This window comes from Prosopis cineraria, unplaced genomic scaffold, assembly GCF_029017545.1.
Source record: "Prosopis cineraria cultivar Desert tree isolate PC_DT_omini unplaced genomic scaffold, ASM2901754v1 PC3, whole genome shotgun sequence".
Taxonomy (NCBI): domain Eukaryota; kingdom Viridiplantae; phylum Streptophyta; class Magnoliopsida; order Fabales; family Fabaceae; genus Prosopis; species Prosopis cineraria.
This window is the reverse complement of record NW_026555334.1, coordinates 34,897,340-34,919,687: the sequence shown is the minus strand read 5'-3', so window position 1 is coordinate 34,919,687 and position 22,348 is coordinate 34,897,340. Positions and strand designations below refer to the sequence as shown.

At 33.6% G+C, this 22,348-nt stretch overlaps 2 protein-coding genes across 2 annotated transcripts; one reads left to right on the top strand and one right to left on the bottom strand.

Annotated features, from left to right (window-relative positions):
• Window positions 1–3,851: 3,851 nt before the first annotated feature.
• Window positions 3,852–4,466, top strand: LOC129305553 (uncharacterized). The gene has a single exon (XM_054945553.1). It carries the CDS (start codon window positions 3,852–3,854, stop codon window positions 4,464–4,466), a length of 615 nt encoding a protein of 204 aa, XP_054801528.1.
• Window positions 4,467–16,190: 11,724 nt separating this feature from the next.
• On the bottom strand, window positions 16,191–19,446 carry LOC129305961 (cystinosin homolog). The gene is made up of 8 exons (XM_054946202.1): window positions 19,089–19,446; window positions 18,866–18,998; window positions 17,612–17,701; window positions 17,403–17,527; window positions 17,066–17,108; window positions 16,855–16,972; window positions 16,704–16,753; window positions 16,191–16,606 (listed from the first exon to the last, which is right to left on the bottom strand). The coding sequence occupies exons 1-8, from the start codon at window positions 19,205–19,207 to the stop codon at window positions 16,445–16,447; spliced, it is 840 nt and encodes a 279-aa protein (XP_054802177.1). The 5' UTR covers window positions 19,208–19,446; the 3' UTR covers window positions 16,191–16,444.
• Between the last annotated feature and the right edge of the window lie 2,902 nt (window positions 19,447–22,348).

The following is a 22,348-nucleotide window of genomic DNA, read 5'->3' as shown; positions in this document are numbered from 1 at the left end:
ATTTCTCTTCGCGCACGACAGAGAGAACGGATACAGAGCGAGTGCATGTCGTCGATGGGAGCTGATTTAGAAGGTGATGCTTCATAATAGGATATTTCAGATGAGATTTTAAGTATTCTAAGACTAGGTAAGTGTTCTAAATATTTTCTTGGTCATTTTTTTCCCTGATACTGCAGATTTTGAGATTTTAAAAAATCTAGGGTTTGAAAGAGGGATGAATTTTTGATGAGAAAATCTGGTTGTTGAGGTTGTTAGTAGTGTAATAAATATTTTAGAGTATTATTTTATTGATAGAATTGAAATTTGAGGCATTTGAGTTTATCCCTAGATCCCTATAGGTAGATTTTTGGTTAAATCTAAAAATATAAATTGATTTGTTGATATTTAGATAATTATTTGAGATTAGAAATAAATTATTATGGCTATAGAATAATGATTTTAGGCTTGAAATTAAGTTTGCAATTTCTGGATATTTTTATGTGTGAATTTTTGGAATAAAAAGAGAAATTTTGATATTAGAAAATTATTTGAATGAAATTATTGTGAAGAAGACTATTGAACAAATAGATAGGTTCAAATACATGAAATTAAATTTTAGAATTCAAGAGACTAAGACTAAATTCTTAAAAAAATATATATAAAAATAAAATAAATATAAAATAAAATAAAATAAATACTTAGGTGTTAGAGTATGAGTGAAAATTGTGTTAATAATATTATTGACACATTAGGATATGATCAATTGTAGATTAATTTTCTTTTGACACCATTCAAGCTTTGGAAAGCTTTGAAAGTGTTGTAACTTGAGGGGTAACCTTTGACCTCTCAAAAGTTGAGGTAACCGGGGGGAAATCTATTTTATGCATTTGTATGTTAATTAATTAATTATATTAGTGAAACAAAAGAATATATATATATATATATATCTAAATTTGAAATAGTTGTTTGTAATGCATGTGACTTTGTTGAGACTGTATGACTTGTGAGTAATGAGATTGATGGTTGATGATTATGTGTACACTCTTGGTTATAAGTTGTGGATTATGCACAGTGATGAAAGTTGATGAGCATGTGGGATAATTTTTGAAATATATGTGTGAGTTTTTGAAATACATTTTCTCATGAGTATGATCATATGACGGGAGTTCGCCTTAGTGAAGGAGTTAGCGATTACACAAAATTCATATAGTACTTGGTTATTAACTAATAATCCTAGGGGTTATAGCCGCTACGTACCTTGTAAGGTACTGTAGTATTATTCCTATTAAGGGACTTGACCCTACTGGCCTACCTGGAGTTTTGGGTAGATCTAGTTTTGGGTATGACACCCCATAATGTGTGATTTGAGGGAAACCGTGTTCATAAGTGAGTAAGGTAACCCTGGCCCGGTAGCCCCTCATGATATGATTATGGCTTTGGGTAGTCTCACCACATGGACGATCTCTTCCGGTTGTTGGCCCACGGATTTCATGTCAGAGGAAATAAGGGGGGATATAAGGAAGAGATTGATCATGCATATTGTTATTATCATGCCATTTGAGTAATTGATGGCTATGTTGAGAATGTGATTATAATTGTAGAAATGATAATATGTATTAATTTTGTAAATAATGTATATATAGCCATTTGTGCAAAGTTTGTACTTGACTTTATTCTTGAGATTATTCACATGAGTTAGATGTTAATGTGATTAACATGTTATTAATGTGATTGTTTACATAGTCACTTTGATAAACTTATTAGCCACTTGTATTCATGATTAATTACCATACATTTGTACAATTTAGATATACCTTGGTTACTGAGTGGTTGTACTCATCCCTCTCTTTTAACATATTACAAGAGCTAACCCATCTGAGAAGAACAGAGGAAAGGAGCATTAGGCCAAGTGATAAGAATCACTTCTGTAGGCCTCTCTCCTTTTATGTTGATATGTGTATTTAGTTTATGATATTGTCAATTAGGATAATATATTCTTAATCCACTTGCACTATGGGTTTTGTGTAGGATGGAAAGGTATTTTGGGCTCTTGAGAATGTGTTTTGATGCTTGTATTATATTAATGGGCCAAAATATTTGTGTAAGTAAAAATAGTTATTATCATGCTTCCATATAAGTTTAATTGAATGATATGAGTTCTTAAAATATTTTAAAAACTTGGGATCCCTTTATATTAAATAGTTTTTAAAAAAATACATATTAAGAATTCATTGAGGTTAATCTCGTATTGGATAATCCATTTAGGTTAGTCCTTGATTAACTATGATTAGTATGATGATTAAGTCCTAATTTAGGACGCCCTTTACAAATTGGTATCAGGTTCTTGAGTTTTGAGAACTGGACTGTGGTTTGTGTTTGACTTGTTATATGACTGTGTACTATGTTGTACTTGCATTTGCATATAAAATTGGCAATTATCATTATACACATATTCTTTTTCTCTGTGAGCTAGCACTAACTGTTTTTCATTTGTGGTATTACTTCCATCCTTAGGAGGGAAAAATATGGTACTAACCAGGGACACTGCCGCTAATAATTTGGCAATTCCACAAAGACTAGAGGATCAGGTGGTGGTGGAAGATGAAACAACACCGGTTCAAGTCCAACAAGGACAGGTGGTGCTAGAGTTACTAAACCCGACTGAGCAAGTTCAAGTCTTGACTCAAGCAGGACCTTCTACACAAGCTCCAGTTCAAGCTATTCCTACGATTGGTAATAACAACGATGTAGCCCTCCTTACTTCAATATTGATGGACATCCAGAAGAGGATGGATGTTTATAACCAAGTTATATTAGGGAAGGCTGCTGAGGGAAATAGCAAAGTCATTGTGAACGCTACTGGTAACCCTGAGGAGAAGCAAGGGGAAGTGAATTTGGAAGTCAACAATCAATAAGAAGAAGAGTCCTTTAAGGATTTTGAACAAAGTGATCAAAGTAACTCTGTGAGGTAGAGGAAAAGGGAAAATAAAGGCAAAGAGAAAGTGAAAGAGGTTACCATTGACCATGCATTCAAGAGGTTTGCAAGATTGAGCCCGCCATCATTAGAGGGTTCTATGGTAGACCGAGCTGGCGAGAAATGGATTGATGAATTAGAGTCCATTTTCTTTGTGATGACTTGCACTACTGAACAAACGGGTCCGATTGGCTACTTTCAAGCTTAAAGATGCGGCAAAACAATGGTGGGAAAGTATTAAGCCTATTGATGGATCTGAATTGACTTGGGAGCAATTTAAGAAAAGGTTCTTTGCCCACTACTTCCTGCCAACTGTAAGGGCAGCAAAAGAAGCTGAGTTCCATAACTTAAGACAAGGCAATATGGATGTTGAAGAGTTCATAGCCAAATTTAATGAGCTCTCTAAATATTCCTTATACTTGAAGAGTAATGCTGATAAAGAATGGAAGTGTGAACAATTCCTAGACAAGAAAAGACCTGAGTATAGCAGGAAACTGGCAGCTCATGATATTGATTCATTTGAAGTCATGTGTAACAAGTTCAGGGCTGTTACTAGAAGAAGCCAGATGAATGACGGTAACCGGCGAGATGGCCAAGGCCGATATTCCTCTTTTATGGGCCCCACTGGGGTGTGAGCAAGAAATCAACTTATAGCTCGGGATTCTCTAAAGGTTACAGTGGAGGTGGAGGAAGCAGTAAGAAGAATTTCTCTAAGGGATCACAATCTAGAGGATCCCAAACTAAGAGCTTCCATTTCAAGAGCTTTGGAGACCGGAGCCAAGCTTCAAGGCAAGACTCAACTCCATCTGTCATGGGACCACCAGTAGTACGACCATATTTTGATAAATGTAGAAGATTCCATGTCGAAGACTGTTGGGCATGCTATAAATGTAACAAGATGGGTCATATCGACCATAATTGCCTAGAGGCTGTGACTGATGGGAGATCTGTTATTCCTGCTCGTGTCTTCGCGATGTCTAAAGAGGAAGCAGAAGCTTCTCCAAAATTGATCAAATGTATGATTGTCCTTAATGACAAACAAGTAGAAGCATTATTTGATTCAGGTGCTACGCATTCTTTCATTGCACTAGATTGTATGACTAGACTTAAAATGTTTGTGTATGAAATGGATGTTGTTATAAATGTTTCTACGCCGACTGGGGCCTCTGCTAAGACCAGTCGTGTGTGCTCTAATGTCAAATTAAAGTTTGGTGATAGAGTTACAATTATTGACTTAATTTGTTTGCCTTTGTTAGGCATTGATGTGATTGTGGGAATGGACTGGCTGTCGGCTAATGGAGCGACTTTAGACTGTAACAAGAAGACAGTCCTATTGCCAGTAGATACTACCATTTCTACAGTCCCTGAAATGACTGTGCGTACCATTATGGTAGACATAAAAATGCCTAAGTTCTTGTCTGCTATGGAAGTTAAGAAATCAGATCAAGAAGGATGCCAAATGTTCATGGTGTTCTGTTCAGTGCAAGGAGACAAAGAACAAAAGATTGATTAGATAAAAGTAGTGAAAGAATTTCCCGAGGTTTTTGCAGAAGATGTGAATGGTTTGCCACCAGAGAGAGAAGTTGAATTCTCAATTAATTTAGTTCCAGGTACCGAGCCAATTTCAAAGGCTCTGTATCGAATGGCCCCTGCAGAATTATAAGAGTTAAAGAAGCAACTAGAAGACTTGTTAGCTAAGGGCTTCATAAGACCGAGTGTATCACTATGAGGATCACCAGTTCTCTTTGTGAAAAAGAAAGATGGGAGTATGCAATTGTGTATCAACTACCGCCAGCTTAATAAGGTGACAATAAAAAACAAATATCCGTTGCCACAGATTGATGATCTCTTAGATCAGTTAGCTGGAGCGGTGGTATTCTCAAAGATTGACTTGAGGTCTGGGTATCATCAGTTGAGGGTAAAGGTAGAGGATGTACCTAAGACGGCTTTTAGAACAAGGTATGGGCACTATGAATTCCTAATTATGCCATTTGGGCTAACAAATGCACCAGCGATATTCATGGATTATATGAATAGAATCTTCAGGCCGTACCTAGATAAGTTTGTTGTTATCTTTATTGATGATATTCTGATCTACTCGAAGAGTGAAATAGAGCATGAAGAGCATTTGAGATTAGTGCTACAGATTCTGAAAGGGAGACAACTTTATGCCAAGATGAGTAAACGTGAGTTTTGGCTTAATGAAGTGAAGTTTCTAGGGCATGTTGTTTCTGAGGAAGGTATTGCAGTTAATCCTCACAAGGTTGATGCGGTGTTGAAATGGGAACGACCAACCTCAGTATCAGAAATCAGAAGTTTCTTGGGGTTGGCCGGCTATTATAGGAGGTTTATTGAAGGGTTTTCTCAAATAGCATCAGCGTTGACTAAATTGACCAGGAAAGATAAACCTTTTTTGTGGACCAAAGAGTGTGAAGAGGCTTTTATCACCTTGAGGAAGAAGTTGACGACTACACCAGTCTTAACTATCCCTGATCCTAAGCAATCATTTGATGTTTATACAGATGCATCGCTTAAGGGTCTTGGATGTGTTCTCATGCAAGATGGCAAAGTTGTAGCCTATGCATCGAGATAATTAAGGCCTCATGAAATGAACTACCCCACTCACGATCTAGAGCTAGCAGCTGTTGTCTTCGCTCTTAAGATCTGGAGACATTACCTCTATGGTGCACGATTTTAGCGATCATAAAAGTCTTAAATATTTGGTAGACCAGAAGGAGCTGAATATGAGGCAAAGAAGATGGATGGAATTCTTAAAAGACTATGAGTTTGAATTGAAGTACCATTCGGGGAAGGCCAATGTAGTGGCCAATGCCTTGAGCAGAAAGACTGTGCATGTAGCTTGTATGATGATTCATGAACAAAAGTTATTAGAAGATTTCTCTAGTTTTCCACAAAATATCCCAGATTATGCTATGTTCAATTTGAATAATACGGTGCTTACAATCGAATTTTGGGATAAGTTATGAGCAGCTCAATTTGAAGACCCATACTTGTTAGAAGTTCGAAAGAACTTAGATGAGAAGATGACTGGCACAGATTTCACTTTTAATGATAATGGTCTTGTAGTCTACAATGGGAGGGTTTGTGTTCCTGATGTGAAAGTATTAAAGGACACAATTCTTGTTGAAGCTCATAGAAGCAAATTCACCATCCACCCCGGAGCAACCAAGATGTATCAAGACATGAAGCAGTACTGGTGGTGGCATAGTCTGAAGCTTGATGTGACGGAATATGTGAGCAAGTGTCTAACTTGTTAGAGGGTGAAAATAGAGCATTAGAGGCCTGGCAGTTTATTGCAGCCATTGGAAATTCCAACCTGGAAGTGGGAAAGCATTTTCATAGACTTTATTATGGGTTTACCTAGAATACAGGCAGGATACGATGCAATATGGGTCACTGTTGATAGATTGACAAAGTCAGCCCATTTTCTACCTATCAGAGAAGGTTATACCATGGATAAATTTGCGGAACTGTATATCTAAGAGATTGTGCGATTACATGGAGTGCCTAAGGATATGATTTTAGATCGTGATCCAAGGTTCACCTTGAACTTTTGGAAGGCGATGAATGATGCTATGGGTACTCAATTGAAGTTTAGTACGGCATATCATCCATAGATCGATGGTCAAACTGAAAGAACAAATCAAACACTTGAAGATATGTTACGCACATGTGCACTTGAGTGGACAGGTAGTTAGGACAAGCATCTACCATTAGCAGAATTTGCGTACAACAACAGTTATCATTCAAGTATTCATATGGCTCCATATAAGGCGTTGTATAGTAGAAAGTGTAGATCTCCACTTTGTTGGATCGAGTTGAGTGAAAGAAGCATTATAGGTCTAGACATTGTTGACCAAACCACTCAAAAAATTGAGATAATCCGATAAAAATTATTGACTGCTCAGAGTCGGCAGAAGAGCTATGCAGATAGGCGATGAAGACCTTTGACTTTTGAGGTAGGCGACCATGTGTTTTTGAAAGTATCACCAATGACAGGTATTGGGAGGTCAATAAAAGCTAAGAAATTAACTCCTAGATTCATAGGTCCTTTTCAAATCCTACAAAAAATTAGGACTTTGGCCTATCGAATTGCCTTACCACCTCATTTGTTAGGAGTTCATGATGTATTTCATGTCTTTTAATTAAAGAAATATCAACCCGATCCGTCTCATATAATTGAACCTGAAGAGGTTGAGCTAAGGGAGAACATAACCTATCGAGTGGAACCAGAAAGAATTGTGAATGTAAGAGAGAAGCAATTGAGAAATAAGTCCATTCGCCTCATGAAGATATTCTGGAAAGGAATGACCCCTGGTAATGCAACCTGGGAAACTGAGGAGAAGATGAAACATTCCTATCCTCATTTGTTTCAACAAGGTATGTTTCCTAAGATTATTCGAATTTTAGGGACAAAATTCCTATTAGGAGGGGAGAGTTGTAACATCCCAAAATTTAACCCAAGATTAATTAAGTTAATCAAGGGTAAATGAGTAATTTTGAAAGAATATTTAGAGATAAATAATTTTAGTTAGGACATTATTATTGGATTTAATTTAGCATAAATCCAAATTCTAAATTATGATTTTTAAGAAAATAGAAATAGTAATGATAATATTATAAAAAAAAAGAAGAAGGAAAAGGAATATAGAATAAATTGAAAATTGAAGAGGGGGAAGAGAAGTAATTTTTGCTTTGAGTGTTGAGGTGTAAATAATGCAAAAAAAAAGAGGCGGATGAATTATATTCACAGGTGTGCATTGAAGAGAACAAAGGAGAGAAAGTAGGATGTAAAATTATTACATGGGACCCATACTTTTTTTATTCAAAACAACATAGTCACCCTTCTGATCTCATTTTCTCTTCCCTTTCCTCATTTCTCTTCGCGCACGACAGAGAGAACGGATACAGAGCGAGTGCGTGTCGTCGATGGGAGCTGATTTAGAAGGTGATGCTTCATAATAGGATACTTCAGATGAGATTTTAAGTATTCTAAGACTAGGTAAGTGTTCTAAATATTTTCTTAGTCATTTTTTTTCCCTGATACTGCAAATTTTGAGATTTTGAAAAATCTAGGGTTTGAAAGAGAGATGAATTTTTGATGAGAAAATCTGATTGTTGAGGTTGTTAGTAGTGTAATAAATATTTTAGAGTATTATTTTGTTGATAGAATTGAAATTTGAGGCATTTGAGTTTATCCCTAGATCCCTATAAGTAGATTTTTGGTTAAATTTAAAAATATAAATTGATTTGTTGATATTTAGATAATTATTTGAGATTAGAAATAAATTATTATGGCTATAGAATAATGATTCTAGGCTTGAAATTAAGTTTGCAATTTTTAGGTATTTTTATGTGCGAATTTTTGGAATAAAAAGAGAAATTTTGATATTAGAAAATTATTTAAATGAAATTATTATGAAGAAGACTATTGAACAAATAGATAGGTTCAAATACATGAAATTAAATTTTAGAATTCAAGAGACTAAGACTAAATTCTTAAAAAAATATATATAAAAATAAAATAAATATAAAATAAAATAAAATAAATACTTAGGTGTTAGAGTATGAGTGAAAATTGTGTTAATAATATTATTGACACATTGGGATATGATCAATTGTAGATTAATTTTCTTTTGACACCATTCAAGCTTTGAAAAGCTTTGGAAGTGTTGTAACTTGAGGGGTAACCTTTGATCTCTCAAAGGTTGAGGTAATCGGGGGGAAATCTATTTTATGCATTTGTATGTTAATTAATTAATTATGTTAGCGAAACAAAAGAATATATATATATATATATATATCTAAATTTGAAATAGTTGTTTGTAATGCATGTGACTTTGTTGAGATTGTATGACTTGTGAGTAATGAGATTGATGGTTGATGATTATGTGTACACTCTTGGTTATAAGTTGTGGATTATGCACAGTGATGAAAGTTGATGAGCATGTGGGATAATTTTTGAAATATATGTGTGAGTTTTTGAAATACATTTTCTTATGAGCATGATCATATGGCGGGAGTTCACCTTAATGAAGGAGTTAGCGATTACACAAAATCTATATGGTACTTGGCTATTAACCAATAATCCTAGGGGTTATAGCCGCTACGTACCTTGTAAAGTACTGTAGCATTGTTCCTATTAAGGGACTTGACCCTATTGGCCTACCTGGAGTTTTGGGTAGAGCTAGTTTTGGGTATGACACCCCATAATGTGTGATTTGGGAGAAACTGTATTCATAAGTGAGTAAGGTAACCCTGGCCCGGTAGCCCCTCATGATATGATTAAAGCTTTGGATAGTCTCACTACATGGACGATCCCTTCCGGTTGTTGGCCCACGGATTTCATGTCAGAGGAAATAAGGGGGGATATAAGGAAGAGATTGATCATGCATATTATTATTATCATGCCATTTGAGTGATTGATAGCTATGTTGAGAATGTGATTATAATTGTGGAAATGATAATATGTATTAATTTTGTAAATAATGTATATATAGCCATTTGTGCAAAGTTTGTACTTGACTTTATTTTTGAGATTATTCACATGAGTTAGATGTTAATGTGATTAACATGTTATTAATGTGATTGTTTACATAGTCACTTTGATAAACTTATTAGCTACTTGTATTCATGATTAATTACCATACATTTGTACAACTTAGATGTACCTTGGTTACTGAGTGGTTGTATTCATCCCTCTCTTTTAACATATTACAGGAGCTAACGCATCTGAGAAGAACATAGGAAATGAGCATTAGGCCAAGTGATAATAATCACTTCTGTAGGCCTCTCTCCTTTTATGTTGATATGTGTATTTAGTTTATGATATTGTCAATTAGGATAATATATTCTTAATCCACTTGCACTATGGGTTTTGTGTAGGATGGAAAGGTATTTTGGGCTCTTGAGAATGTGTTTTGATGCTTGTATTATATTAATGGGCAAAAATATTTGTGTAAGTAAAAATAGTTATTATCATGCTTCCATATAAGTTTAATTGAATGATATGAGTTCTTAAAATATTTTAAAGACTTGGGATCCCTTTATATTAAATAGTTTAAAAAAATACATATTAAGAATTCATTGAGGTTAATCTCATATTGGATAATCCATTTGGGTTAGTCCTTGATTAATCATGGTTAGTATGATGATTAAGTCCTAATTTAGGACACCCTTTACAAGTGCAGTTGAGATATCAAGTAAGATTGCCGAGTCAAAGGATGCTTCAACATTTCTCTCAAAAAAAAAATGGTTGATTTAGGCATAGAAGTGGATAAAATATTGAATAGAATCTCTTCCCCATCGAGCCAGCATGAAGTTAGTGAGATGAACACATTGAGAGAGAATGCTATCTTTTAAATAAAAGGAATGAAAAAGAAAGAGGGTGAATCTCGCACAAAAGGTCATTCAAAAAGTTGTGTAGAAAAGAAATCAAAGAAAAGACAACACTCATACGTTTAGACACAAACTTATTTTGTTGTCTTCAATTAACCTTTTTATGCCTCTAATAATACTACATTAATTTTAATTACTTTACATATAGGCATTAACATCACAAGCATGTCTTAACTATGATGCATCTATGAATTTGTCAACTCCTGCAATGTCACAGGTATATATATTGTTTATGCCTATTTAAAATAATGTATATGTCTTTGATTATCTAACTCGTACACACATCATTTTGTTGATATTTTTCATTTCATATCTAACCCAGGCTAGCATAGCCAATCATCACTACCTGGCGATTTCTAGAGCAAGGAGCAACATTTTGGCATGAAGTGGAAAAAGAAATATTTTGTTGCTTTTAGTATTCAATGGTTTTGTATTGGAATTAATTATCCAAACCCATATAGATCACATTTTTTTCTCTTTGTATTTTAGGATACATAGCTAAAATAATTTATTTTAGTTTTTTTTAACTAGGAGTTCTTACTTGATCGGAACTTACACTAATACACTTTTTAAGTTTACTTTAGAACAGTTTAATTGTGTTATTGTTATCAACCAAGAAGATATTTTACAGTCAAATACACAAAACAAAGAAAATATGTATCTGTTACTTCTATTCTCGCTCGAGCTGCAAAATCAAATCTCACGACCATTATATTATCAAATAATCAAAGATCTAAAGGCATGTTTCTCCATCTTTATACATTGAAACATGTGAAAGCCTATCATTGGACACACTTAAGGCACTTGATAATGAAATTGATGTTGATATGTTTATCATTGAACACACTTGAGGCAGTTCATGACAACGTGTATGTAACAAACACAACATACAGAGTATATAGAACTTTATAATTCATTATATTGTTAAACTAGCTTGGTTTTCTTCCAAATCTGCACCTATAGCTTATCGGCCTATGTATATGTGGGTAGCTTCTATCATCTCTCTCATTCCAGAAGCTTTGACGCAGAGAAAATAGAGCAGAAGTACTCTATTCTATTCCACTACCTTCTTCTTCTCCATATGTAGAGAGAGGACACTTGTTCCAGTGATACAATATTGACACAAAACACAAAGCCGTTAAAAACTATAAAATAAAGATCAAAACAAGCTGTGGATTTGGCAGCATAAAATTTTAATAATATTATGAAAAAAACAAAACTATAAATAAATTAAATATGAAGAACAAGTAACAACATAAATTTAATACAAATTAAATGAATTATAAATAAATAAATTCTCTCACCCTTATTCCAGCGATGCAATATTGACACAAAACATAAAGCCACTCACCTGTTCTTCTTGCTTCTTTCTTACTTTGCTGTAAGATCACTTGTTCAAAAATCGTTAAAAGCTCGAAGCGGCAACTTAAGAGTGTTAAAAGTACTCAGTGCTGCCTGTATTCTAATAAAGCCAATTCTCTCAATCTCTATCAGTCTCTTTAATTTAACCAAACTGTAGACAAGCACGATGAATGAAAAAAGAAGACAGTGAGAGAGTGATGGAGAGATGATTAATTAGGTTAAGGATTGATTACGACAATAATTAGGTTTAATTTACTTATTTTTTTCCTTTTTTTAAATGCTAACGATGTAAAAATCTGTTAAGGAGAGTTAATTGATGAGTTGGACAAATCATCCAAGTGGCATCAATTTAATGGAAGAAAGTATATTAAGGACCTAACCTTAAGTATATAAGTTTTGCCCATAATTTTTCAATAATATATGTTGATTAAAATTTAATGTTGAGTATTAATATTACATTAAAGATTATATACATTTAATTAGAATTAACGTAGCTATTTGCAATGTGCGACAAGCCAGAGGAGCGTGTCATCAAAAAGTGTAAAATACCTGACTTCTAAATCAAATGGTAGGTTTCTGGGGACCTTGACCACAATTTCCCTATATGCAAGTGCTTAGAAGTAAAAAAAAATGAAAAAATAAATATGGAAAACATGTGAGATTGGCATGGTGAGAGCAAACATGATATTGATAATAATAAAAAAGAAATTGCAATAAACATAAGACAAAAAAATTAAGAGAAAAGCACTAATGCACTATGATTATTGTTTTGTTAGGAGCTAATGCTTTACTTCTTATTAGAGAACTCATTTTTCTTTGTTGAATGCGTGGAAAAAACTGTGTCAAATTTGCTTAAGGATAAAGTGTCTGGTTGAATTAGACTAAGTATTAAAGCATTTCACTTTTTGATTGATTATAGCTGTCAAAAATGTTGGAGAGATCTCCATGATGATAAAAGGAGTTGCGTTGGGTGTAGCTTAGGGTGATGCAAGGCCAATGTTTGAATTTTTTACCAAGCAAGTGGATTTTGAAATTGAGTTGTTGAAGTATCTAGAGAGAGATCGCGTATGTACGGTGGCTCCATCCTTTTATTGGAACAAAATAATAGTTTTCTTTATAGTCAATAATTCAGGTCAAGCTCGACGGACTAGCCCAAACTCGTCCGAAAAACGTTAGGGTCGGGCTTAGAAAAATTATGATATTTTTATGTTCGAGTCTATTCGGGTGAGAAAATTCAGGCCAATATCGATTGGGTTTAGACTTGGCTCAAATACCTGAATAATTTTTTTTATTTTTACAAAATATATAAAAAATGATAAATACTAATTAATTATTTAAGTTTTACATCATTTTATATTAAAATACCATATATTTGAGTCTCATACATCATTTAAGCATCAAAACAATATATTTTATATTTTTTGTAAATAAAATAATTAATTTTAAAGTAAAAAATTTAATTAAAAATGATTTTAAAAATAAAATTCGGATATTTGGGCTACCCGAAGTCCAAAAGAATTCAGGCCGGATTTAACTATTTAGGCTTTTTGAGAGAGCCTATTTGGGTCGAGCAAGCTCAGCTTGTCAAAATTTCTAACTCTAGTTTTCTCCATGATTCCATGCACTACTTTCTTAAGCTTATCATGTGTAGTTTCTTTAAAAACTTCCTCCACTTTCATTTTATATGAAAGGTGCGTGGGATGACGGAATCTCCCTCTCAACCACTTCTCTTCTAGAAACTTGAAGCAAGGCTTAAGTCACAAATTAAATTTTAACCCAAATAATTAAATTTCAGCTAAAAATCATATTTTAATCCTAATAGTAACTTCTTTTGCAGACACACAAGTGAAGTTTATTATTTTTTTTAGCAAATGAGATTTTGTTTTTTTTAAATCTGATTTTATATGGTTAGTGTTAATATGCAATGATCTATTAACTTCAACTTCACTTATTCATTTTTAGTGGATTTTGAATTTTAATTAATTTATTCGTAATATATTAACTGAGATATTCATTAAGAAATGAAAATAAACCAGGATTGACTCATTTTATGCCTCTGTTTGTACATCAAAACACTGTATCGGATGCTCTTTGATTTTTTTTCCCCCTAACTTTTTCAGCTAAGATTAACAATAATTTCAATCTATAATAATAATGTTAGTAATATGTTTTAAAATTTTAAACTCATATATTTTTAATTTTAAATAAGAACCATATTTTATTATTAAAATTTTAATAATTTAATATTCGAAACTGTAATTAATGATCTGATAAAATTCTTAATTGCAATCCAATGCTGGGAAGTTCATTGTTGTTCGCGGAGTGGACACATTGGGTTGAATGAATTATATTATATACTCCTCCGTTTAAAAAATGTCATATGTTTACATATTAAAAAATATAAAATATTTTTAATATTTTGATGTATAATTAATATATTTTTATTAAAAATATTTTTAATAAATAAATTACTTTATCTTTATTTTAAATTTAAATAAAACATTTTATTAAAATGAGATAAGTATAAAAAATGATATTAATTTAATGATAAATAATTATTTTATTGAAATGTAAATTTTTTTTTTAATCAAAGAATATATTTTTAATATGACACATCAGCAACAGCACATATCTCCCACTCCACTTATCACCACCGAATGCAGTATTTCAAACTGATCGTTAAGGTCCAAACTCAACACCTTAATCCAAATCATAGTTCCACGGGATAGCTGTTTAACCACTTCTCCATCTCCTTCAACCCAGTATTACTCCATCTGCAATCCCATCTCAGAAATGATCAAACGAAACTACGAAAGCCTCGTCACTCGTCAGTTTCGTAGCTCACCCTCGCAAAAACCATTTTCATCGTCATCATAGCTATTCCCAACATCATCACCACTACGAAACAGGTCAACAAAAGAATAGGAATCCTTCGGACTCGCAGTGTAATCACCGACAAGTTCCTCACTACCTTCGTCTTCGGACTCATCGACAGAAAGACGGACCAACATCTGGGTAACGGATAGCCCGGAAGAGCGAGACCGGGTCGGGCATCAACAACCCGCCAAGAGGCGAGGCGAGCGCTCCAAGAGACGTCGGAGGATTTGAGCTTGTGGGTGCCTTTCGCCTTGTGCCTGGACTTGGAGGAGGGGAGAACATGGCAGGCGTTGTGGCCGGGGACGGCGCACTTGCCGGTGAAGTTGGAGTGCTTGGTGGGTTTACAGGGAACCTTGGCTAACAGGCCGGCTGTGGGAGGTGAGTCGAAGCGGTTCAGGAATAGGGTGTTGGGTTGGGTATTGAGGGTTGGCGATAGGATCTGGTAAAGACCTGGCCATTCCACGATGGCGAATGTGGGTTGCTTTATATATAACCATAGGTACATTAATGGAAACTTGGGAAGCAAGGTGCTTAATTTAATTTGCTGTAACATTGGTCTTCGCCAATGGTAAGTGTCCACCGAGCAAACTATTAGCATACACTACAAAAATAAGACATAATAATTCCATAGCTCTTTTTTCATTACACCTGCACTTCATAGATTATTGGAAAAATATAACATTTAGCCTTCATGTTTTATCGGATTTTGTCTTTAATCCTTACAAATTTTTCAGTAATTTTAGTCTTTACAAAAACTAAAAGCACTGAAAATATTAAAATTATAAAGACTTGAAAAACAAACATCACTTAATCCTTTTAAAATTATATAGAATGAAAACACACAAAAAAAAAAAAACCGTAAAGACTAAAACTAAAATTTGATGAAACCATTGGAACTGTTAATTATGTTTTTTTTAAATTATTTGTTGATCTAGTTCTATTTTATAAGATTTCAGTTATTAATTCTCAATACAATTTTGTTTTTAAAAAAAATCACTCTCCGTGAAAAACCTTTAACCCCAGTGACTCTTTATTAAAATTTAATAAGTTTTTATGATCTACCTTCTAATAAAAGATAAAAAAAATTATTTTTAATATTTTTTTCTAACATTTAATGAGAATAAAAGGTAATCATGAATGTAAAAAATATTTTTTTAACAAAAGAACATAAAAAATAATAAAATATTCTATAAATATGATCGAAATTAATCATCTCGCTCAACCTTAGAAATGGGATAAGAGGAATAATGAGTATTACCAACCATTTTCAAAGACACCCTTGTTGTTACTCTTGGTTTAATTAGGCTTTTCAATATTTCTATCTTCTTTTATGAGAGAAGTCATAACTACTTAACTAGACATGTGGCTTATGTATACAGACCTTGAAAATAAGTTTCAGAATTTACAATTTATGAATTTTAGCCAAAACAAAAACTTAGGACTGAGAAAGAATTGTGATATATTAATCGAGTCTTTATTTAATACATCAATGATACTGACATTGATCATGTTATTGTCTGAGAAGCATTACACTTAGAGAATGAACAAATGGATGGGGAGATGGTTAGAGGCAGCGACCAAATCTAAATTTCCCATGAAATTGTGCATACCAAGACCACTACTGCCTCCTTCAATAATATTTGTTTGCTTCATTGAGCGAATTAAAGAGGAACCAAAAATAAATGCAAATATAAATAAAAACTTAACACGGAACAAATATATACACAACATTCATTCTCAAGAGGAGACTGAAATGTATAGTTCTGCTTCTGTATGGAATTTAAAAACTCATCCAAGGAAGGTTGACACGATCATTACGAAGTAAATCACGCTTCACATATTCTCTGTCGCTGTTATTGGTTCAACACAACGTCGCACAAGATGCTCTTTGATTTCATCCTCAGGTTCCACAGGAGCTGCTGATTGTGAAGCTTTCTTGGCAGGATAAAACACGTAGTGTTGACATATGAAAAATATGTCAAAGGATACACTCACCTGCAATTCTCAATTTTGTTCAAAACCCAATCCATATTAGTTTACTTAAACCCAACCAAAGTTTCACTGTTAATTAGAGTTTGAGATTTTTCTATACCAAAGACAGCATCAATTTTCCTACATTCCCATAGAAGTTGACCCAAGAACCTGAAAAATTAATGAAAAACATTATTTTACAACATGTTAATCTAATGGTTTGCCCTAAAATCTGAACCCTTAGTGGCTTATCAACAGAGGAAATCACGTACCTTGATCAATGGACTGCACAACCATCTGTCCATAGTTTGATATGCCTCCAGAAAAATCAAGCAGAATGTTGCCAATGCTGAAGCCGTCAGTACTTTTTCTCATGAAGTTCATGATTCCCTATATTCATTCACAACGCAACTTATTAACACCCAATGAATAGGTAATAAAGAAATGAAAAGGGAAATGAAACAGGACAAGAAATAAACTAACCTGAGGAACATATTTTATGATTGTCATAAATACTTGAATTGTGCTGCAACATCATCAATTTTAATACTAAGTTAGGAAGGGCCAAATTCTTATTGGTCCATCATGAGCATGGAACATTGAAAAGTGAAAACAAGTCAACGTAGGAATGTTCATCAATCATCACGCCTGTTGGCCCCACGTTATAAGCCAACGCATGATAGCATTGTTTGTTTGGTCCTATGTAGATTGGCAACAAAGTATTTAAGGATTAACAACAGTGAATCAACGGAAAATGAAGCGTAATCTTTCTGCATAGAAGCACAGAAATGCAAATAATTATAAAGAAGAGTTAACATACTTGAAGATGGAGACAAGCCAAAGCCAAGAGTGTGTCGGTAAAGCCATGAAGAAACAAACCGGAGCAGTAAGCAATACCACAGAGACAATTCCAAAGGCAAGCTTGGAGATTTTCTGAGTTCCACGCTATACGAACAAGTCACGACGTTCAGGGCAACTCAGAATGTAACGAGTAAAACAAAAACAAAAATAGTAAGTCTCATTACTTACTTCATAGATCATAATTTGAAACAAGGTAATTGCCGAGAGTAGCACAGCATGGGCGGAGAAAGCAACATCATTTGCCGCCACAGGTATCATCTAAAATCAAAAGACATAAATATAAAATATCATCGTGATGTCAAATCCTTTGCATGTGTACGAGGTTTCATCAACCTGAAGATAGAACATTCTAATGCAAATGAAAGTAGCAACAACCTCAACATCACCACTTAATCCAAAGACAATGCTAAACTGACCACCTACCTACTTTGACCATTGTCCCAGAAACAAGGCTGAGTAATCCTGTTTTGAATTTATAAACTCTAAAAAGACCAGCTAGCTACGCTTAAAATTCCATTAAATTTAGACTTAAAAAGTAATTCCATTTAGAAAACCTCAGTAGAATTTGCCCAGAACAGGAATACAAAAAGGAGAATGGCATTAAAGTCCTAAAAAATTAAATTAATGATAGTCATTTTAAAAAATAATTAAAAATAAAATTAAAGTAATTATAAATTTAGGAATTTCAGTTACAGATAAAATTTGAAATGTAATTTTCATATTGTAACTTAATTCCTATTTATAATTTCTTCAATTGGTATTTATAATTTTTTAAAAAATTATTAAAAATGTAAGTATCCTTAATTGATTTTTTTGAAACTTAATTGCTATGGAATAGAAAACCAATGCTCTAGCCCAAAACAAAAGCATCCACATTTGGTGTTTATCATCACAATGATGAATACCGAGTGCTCATCAGAACCAGGAGCTCTCCATTTCAACTTAAAATGATCTCTACTGTTTTTTTAAATTGATTTTTAAATATTTTTAATATTATGTTATATTTATTAAAATAAAAAAATTTATTATTAAATTTAAACTATTTAAAGTATATTTAAATGGTTAATTTATAAAATTTATAAATTTTTTAATATTAAATTAAGTTATTTAAATTATATTTGAATCGTCTAAACTCTAAAGTTTGTTTAGATAGTTAAATTGTAAAATTTTAAATTTTTTTATATTTTAATGTTAACAAAATATAATATTAAAAAATTTTAAAAATTAATTTAAATGAACGACGGAGATTGCAAAGAACGCGAGCGCACACACCGAGGAAACAGAAAACAGAATCTAAAAACTTAAGCTAAGATAATTTGCTCTAAATTTATATTGATTACTCCGATGATAATCAGGAGTCCGCACCATCATTCAGTGTGGATTCTCTATTCAGGAACTTGGATCAAAGTAGATAGAACCCACCTCTCCAGAACCGTATTCCTCAAAATACTGCTTCTGAACAGCAGAACTGAAGTACACACAGGCGTTGTAGATGAGATAGGAAGAGTGCTTCGTCAGATTCAACAAGGCAAAATCAAAGTTGAGCCCCACAACACTGAGACAACAACCCAAGAGAGTTATACATAACCGAGGCTGTTGAGGAGAAAAGAATTACCAAAACCGAAACTATGTTGTGCAGAATTACCTTTTCCTGCGAAAATTCAAGATGACTTGAGGGTAGAAACTGATCGACCAGCAGGCGAAAGCGAACCAACCCAGTAATTGGTATGCGACTTCCAGCGGACCTGAATTCCAGGAAGCCATGTCCGGCGCTGCTCTTTCCCCCTCCTCGCCGGAGAAGAAGCGGAAGAATGTCTCAGGTATAAATCTCCGTCGACCCAGCTCAGGACTTGGTGCTCACGTGCACGGCTTGCTCTCCTACTTAGGTATGTGTTGAATGCCTTGCTTGGCAGTTGGCACTGACGAAGAAAAACAAGGGCCTTCAGCAAACTCCACTAAACGTCATTTCCACCTATCAGTCAGACACTCAGAGTCACCAAAGCAAGAAGATGACGACTCCCCTTTTAATGAGCCAAGCAACGGTAGATTCAACTACGGTTAAATGGCAAAAATAGATTGAAACTTCCTTTTTCATGGATATCTAACATTTTAAACTTTTTTTAAAATATTTTTATTTTGAAAGTTTAAAAAATAAAGTATTTTTGTCTCACCATTAAAAATTCTTAATAATGTCCATTAAGGTTTGACAGGCTATTTTACAATTTTGCCCTATTTTATTTCTACATTTTTCAGTCCTCATTTTCATTCCTTTGAAGAAGGAAAGTTAAAGAATCCATTGGAGAATGAAACTAAACACAGAAGGAGGAGGAAAAAAATACATAAATATCCTTGGTTAAATTTTAGTATAACAGTCAATGTTATAAATTTTTAACGGTGGAGCAAAAATGCTCTGTTTTTTAAAATTTCAGGCCAAAAATGCTCCCAAAAAAATTTAAAATGCCAGGTGCTCCTGGAGAAAAAGTCTAAGGTATTTTTGCACTTTAATCCATGCAACTGTTCTCAATCTTCAGCTACTACCATCCTATGCCTAATCAACAACATTCCTGATTTTCATGATAAAAAAAAAAAACTATGAGCAAGGAGATGATGACTCCATTTTTAATGACCAAACACAACGGTAGATTCAACTAGGATTAAATGGCAAAAATAACTTGAAACTTTTACTCCATGGGTGTCTGACATTCTGAAATTTTTTTTAGAGCATTTTTCCCTAATGTCAAAAATCTCTAGTATTGATCACTAACTGAAATTTGACCAGGGTATTTTATGATTTTGCTCTCCTTCGTTTTTGCTTTTTCTAGTCTTGTTTTCATTCGTTGGAAGAAGGAAAGTTAAAGAATCCACTAGAGAATGAAATTGGAGGCTAAACACAGAAGGAAGAAGGGACAAATACATAAATATCCTTGGTCAAGCTTTAGTATAATGGTTAACGTTAAGGATTTTTAACAATGGGGTGAAAATGCTCTGTTTTTTAAATTTTCAAGGCAAAAATGCTCCAAAAAAAGTTTAAAATATTAGGCGCTCTTAGAGAAAAAATTCAAGGCATTTTTCCCTTTAATTATTCTTAATCTTCAGCTACTACCATCCCATACCTTATCAACAATGTTCCTAATTTTCTTGAAAAACACACAAAAAAAAGTTGAACACTATGACAAGCAATTTAGATATGAAAGAATATTGTGGGTATATTATTAAGCTGAAGAGTACATTATATACATCAAGAAATGAGTAACCTAATAATGACTAATAATTACATAATAATATCAAATAATATCTTTTAATAAAAATTGAGATATATACACAATAATGATAGAATATTTAGAGAATATACTAGATAATATCCCCCTTAAGCTCAAGATGGCTTAATAGAGAGTAACTTGAGTTTGTCCAGCATGAATTGAAAGTAGCCTTTATGAAAAAACTTTACAAACAAATTAGTCGATTGATGCTTTGTTTGAATTACAACAAGTCATATGGTACTTCAAACAATATGCTGTCGAGTAAAGTGACAATCAATATCAATAGGCGCTGGTCTACTCAAGAAACATATAATTGTGAACAATCTTGATCACAACTTAACTGTCACCATAAATATTTGTGGAAGAACCCTGGGATGCTTCCAGCTCATCAAGTAACTAGTGAAGCCCAAGTCTCTCAACGGTTATGTCTGCTAGTACATGATATCCTGATTTAGCACTAAAGTGAGAGGCTTACGTCTGTTTGTTGCTTCTCCAAGAGATAAGGGAATGACCAAGGAAGGCACAGAAACCAATCACAGATCGTGAATCATCATGATCACTGATCTAATCAGCATCAGAGCAAGCTTACAATGTAAGAGAAGAGCTAATTGAGAAGTAAAGCCCTTGATATAGAGTGCCTTTGGTATAACAAATGATCCAAAAAAAACTATTGAATAATGAGTATTTTAGGGATTTGACATAAGCTAGCTAACAATATGAATTGCATAAACAATGTTAGGATGAGTCATAGTAAGATAGATAAGGCCCCAACCAATTGACGATAACAGGTAGGATTATCTAACAAGATGTCATTAGTAGAAGTATACTAAACATTCAACTCAATAGGAATATTTTTCAACCTCTTCGTTAGAAAAGTGAGCTCAAGATATCAAATTAGTCTCTTACTTGACTTGAGAAAGAGATATACCATCACTCCCATGGTAGACCCTAAGCCCAAGAAAATAGTTCAATATCCTAAAATCCTTTATTTCAAATTGCTAGCTCAAGTATGTCTTGAGCTCCTAGATTCCTATATCATTAATACCTATGATAATTATGTCATCAACATATAACAGCAACAAAACAATACCATGAGCAGTAGAGCAAACAAAAAAAAGAAGAGTTGTGAGGACTATAAGTGAAACCCAGTTGACTCATAGTGTTATTAAACTTAGCCAATTATGCATAGAGAGCTTGCTTGAGCCCATATAAAGCCCGACGAAGATGACAAACTTTGTATTTAAAATGTTTATATCTAGGTGAAGGCTTAATATACACTTTTTCCTATAGATCTCTATTTAGGAAGGCATTTTTAAAATCTATATAATGAATAGGCCAATGCTTAACACAGCAATGGCCTGAAGGCTACAAACAGAAGTCATATAAGTAACAAGTGCAAAAGTATCCTCATAATTGACACCATACTCCTAAGTAAAACCTTAGGCCACCAAGCAAGCCTTATGTTACTTTAAAGAGCCAACAAAATGAGTCTTGTTCTTGTAAACCCATTGGCACCCAACCAAAGTTTAACCAGGAGAAAGATCAACAAGATCCAAAGTATACATTTTTCTCTTGGGCTTGTAATTCCCTATCTATAGCTTACTTCTAGTGGGGACCACGAGAGGCCTCCTTAAAGAATATGGGT

Excerpts from the sequence above, each read along its gene's own strand:
- LOC129305553 (XM_054945553.1), top strand. The coding sequence starts at position 3,852 with ATGGGTCATATCGACCATAATTGCCTAGAGGCTGTGACTGATGGGAGA.
- LOC129305961 (XM_054946202.1), bottom strand. The coding sequence starts at position 19,207 with ATGGCTTCCTGGAATTCAGGTCCGCTGGAAGTCGCATACCAATTACTG. Across the intron at positions 17,528-17,611 it reads TTCAAATTATGATCTATGAA|CGTGGAACTCAGAAAATCTC; the intron begins GTAAGTAATGAG and ends TTGTTCGTATAG. Across the intron at positions 16,754-16,854 it reads TGTGCAGTCCATTGATCAAG|GTTCTTGGGTCAACTTCTAT; the intron begins GTACGTGATTTC and ends TTAATTTTTCAG.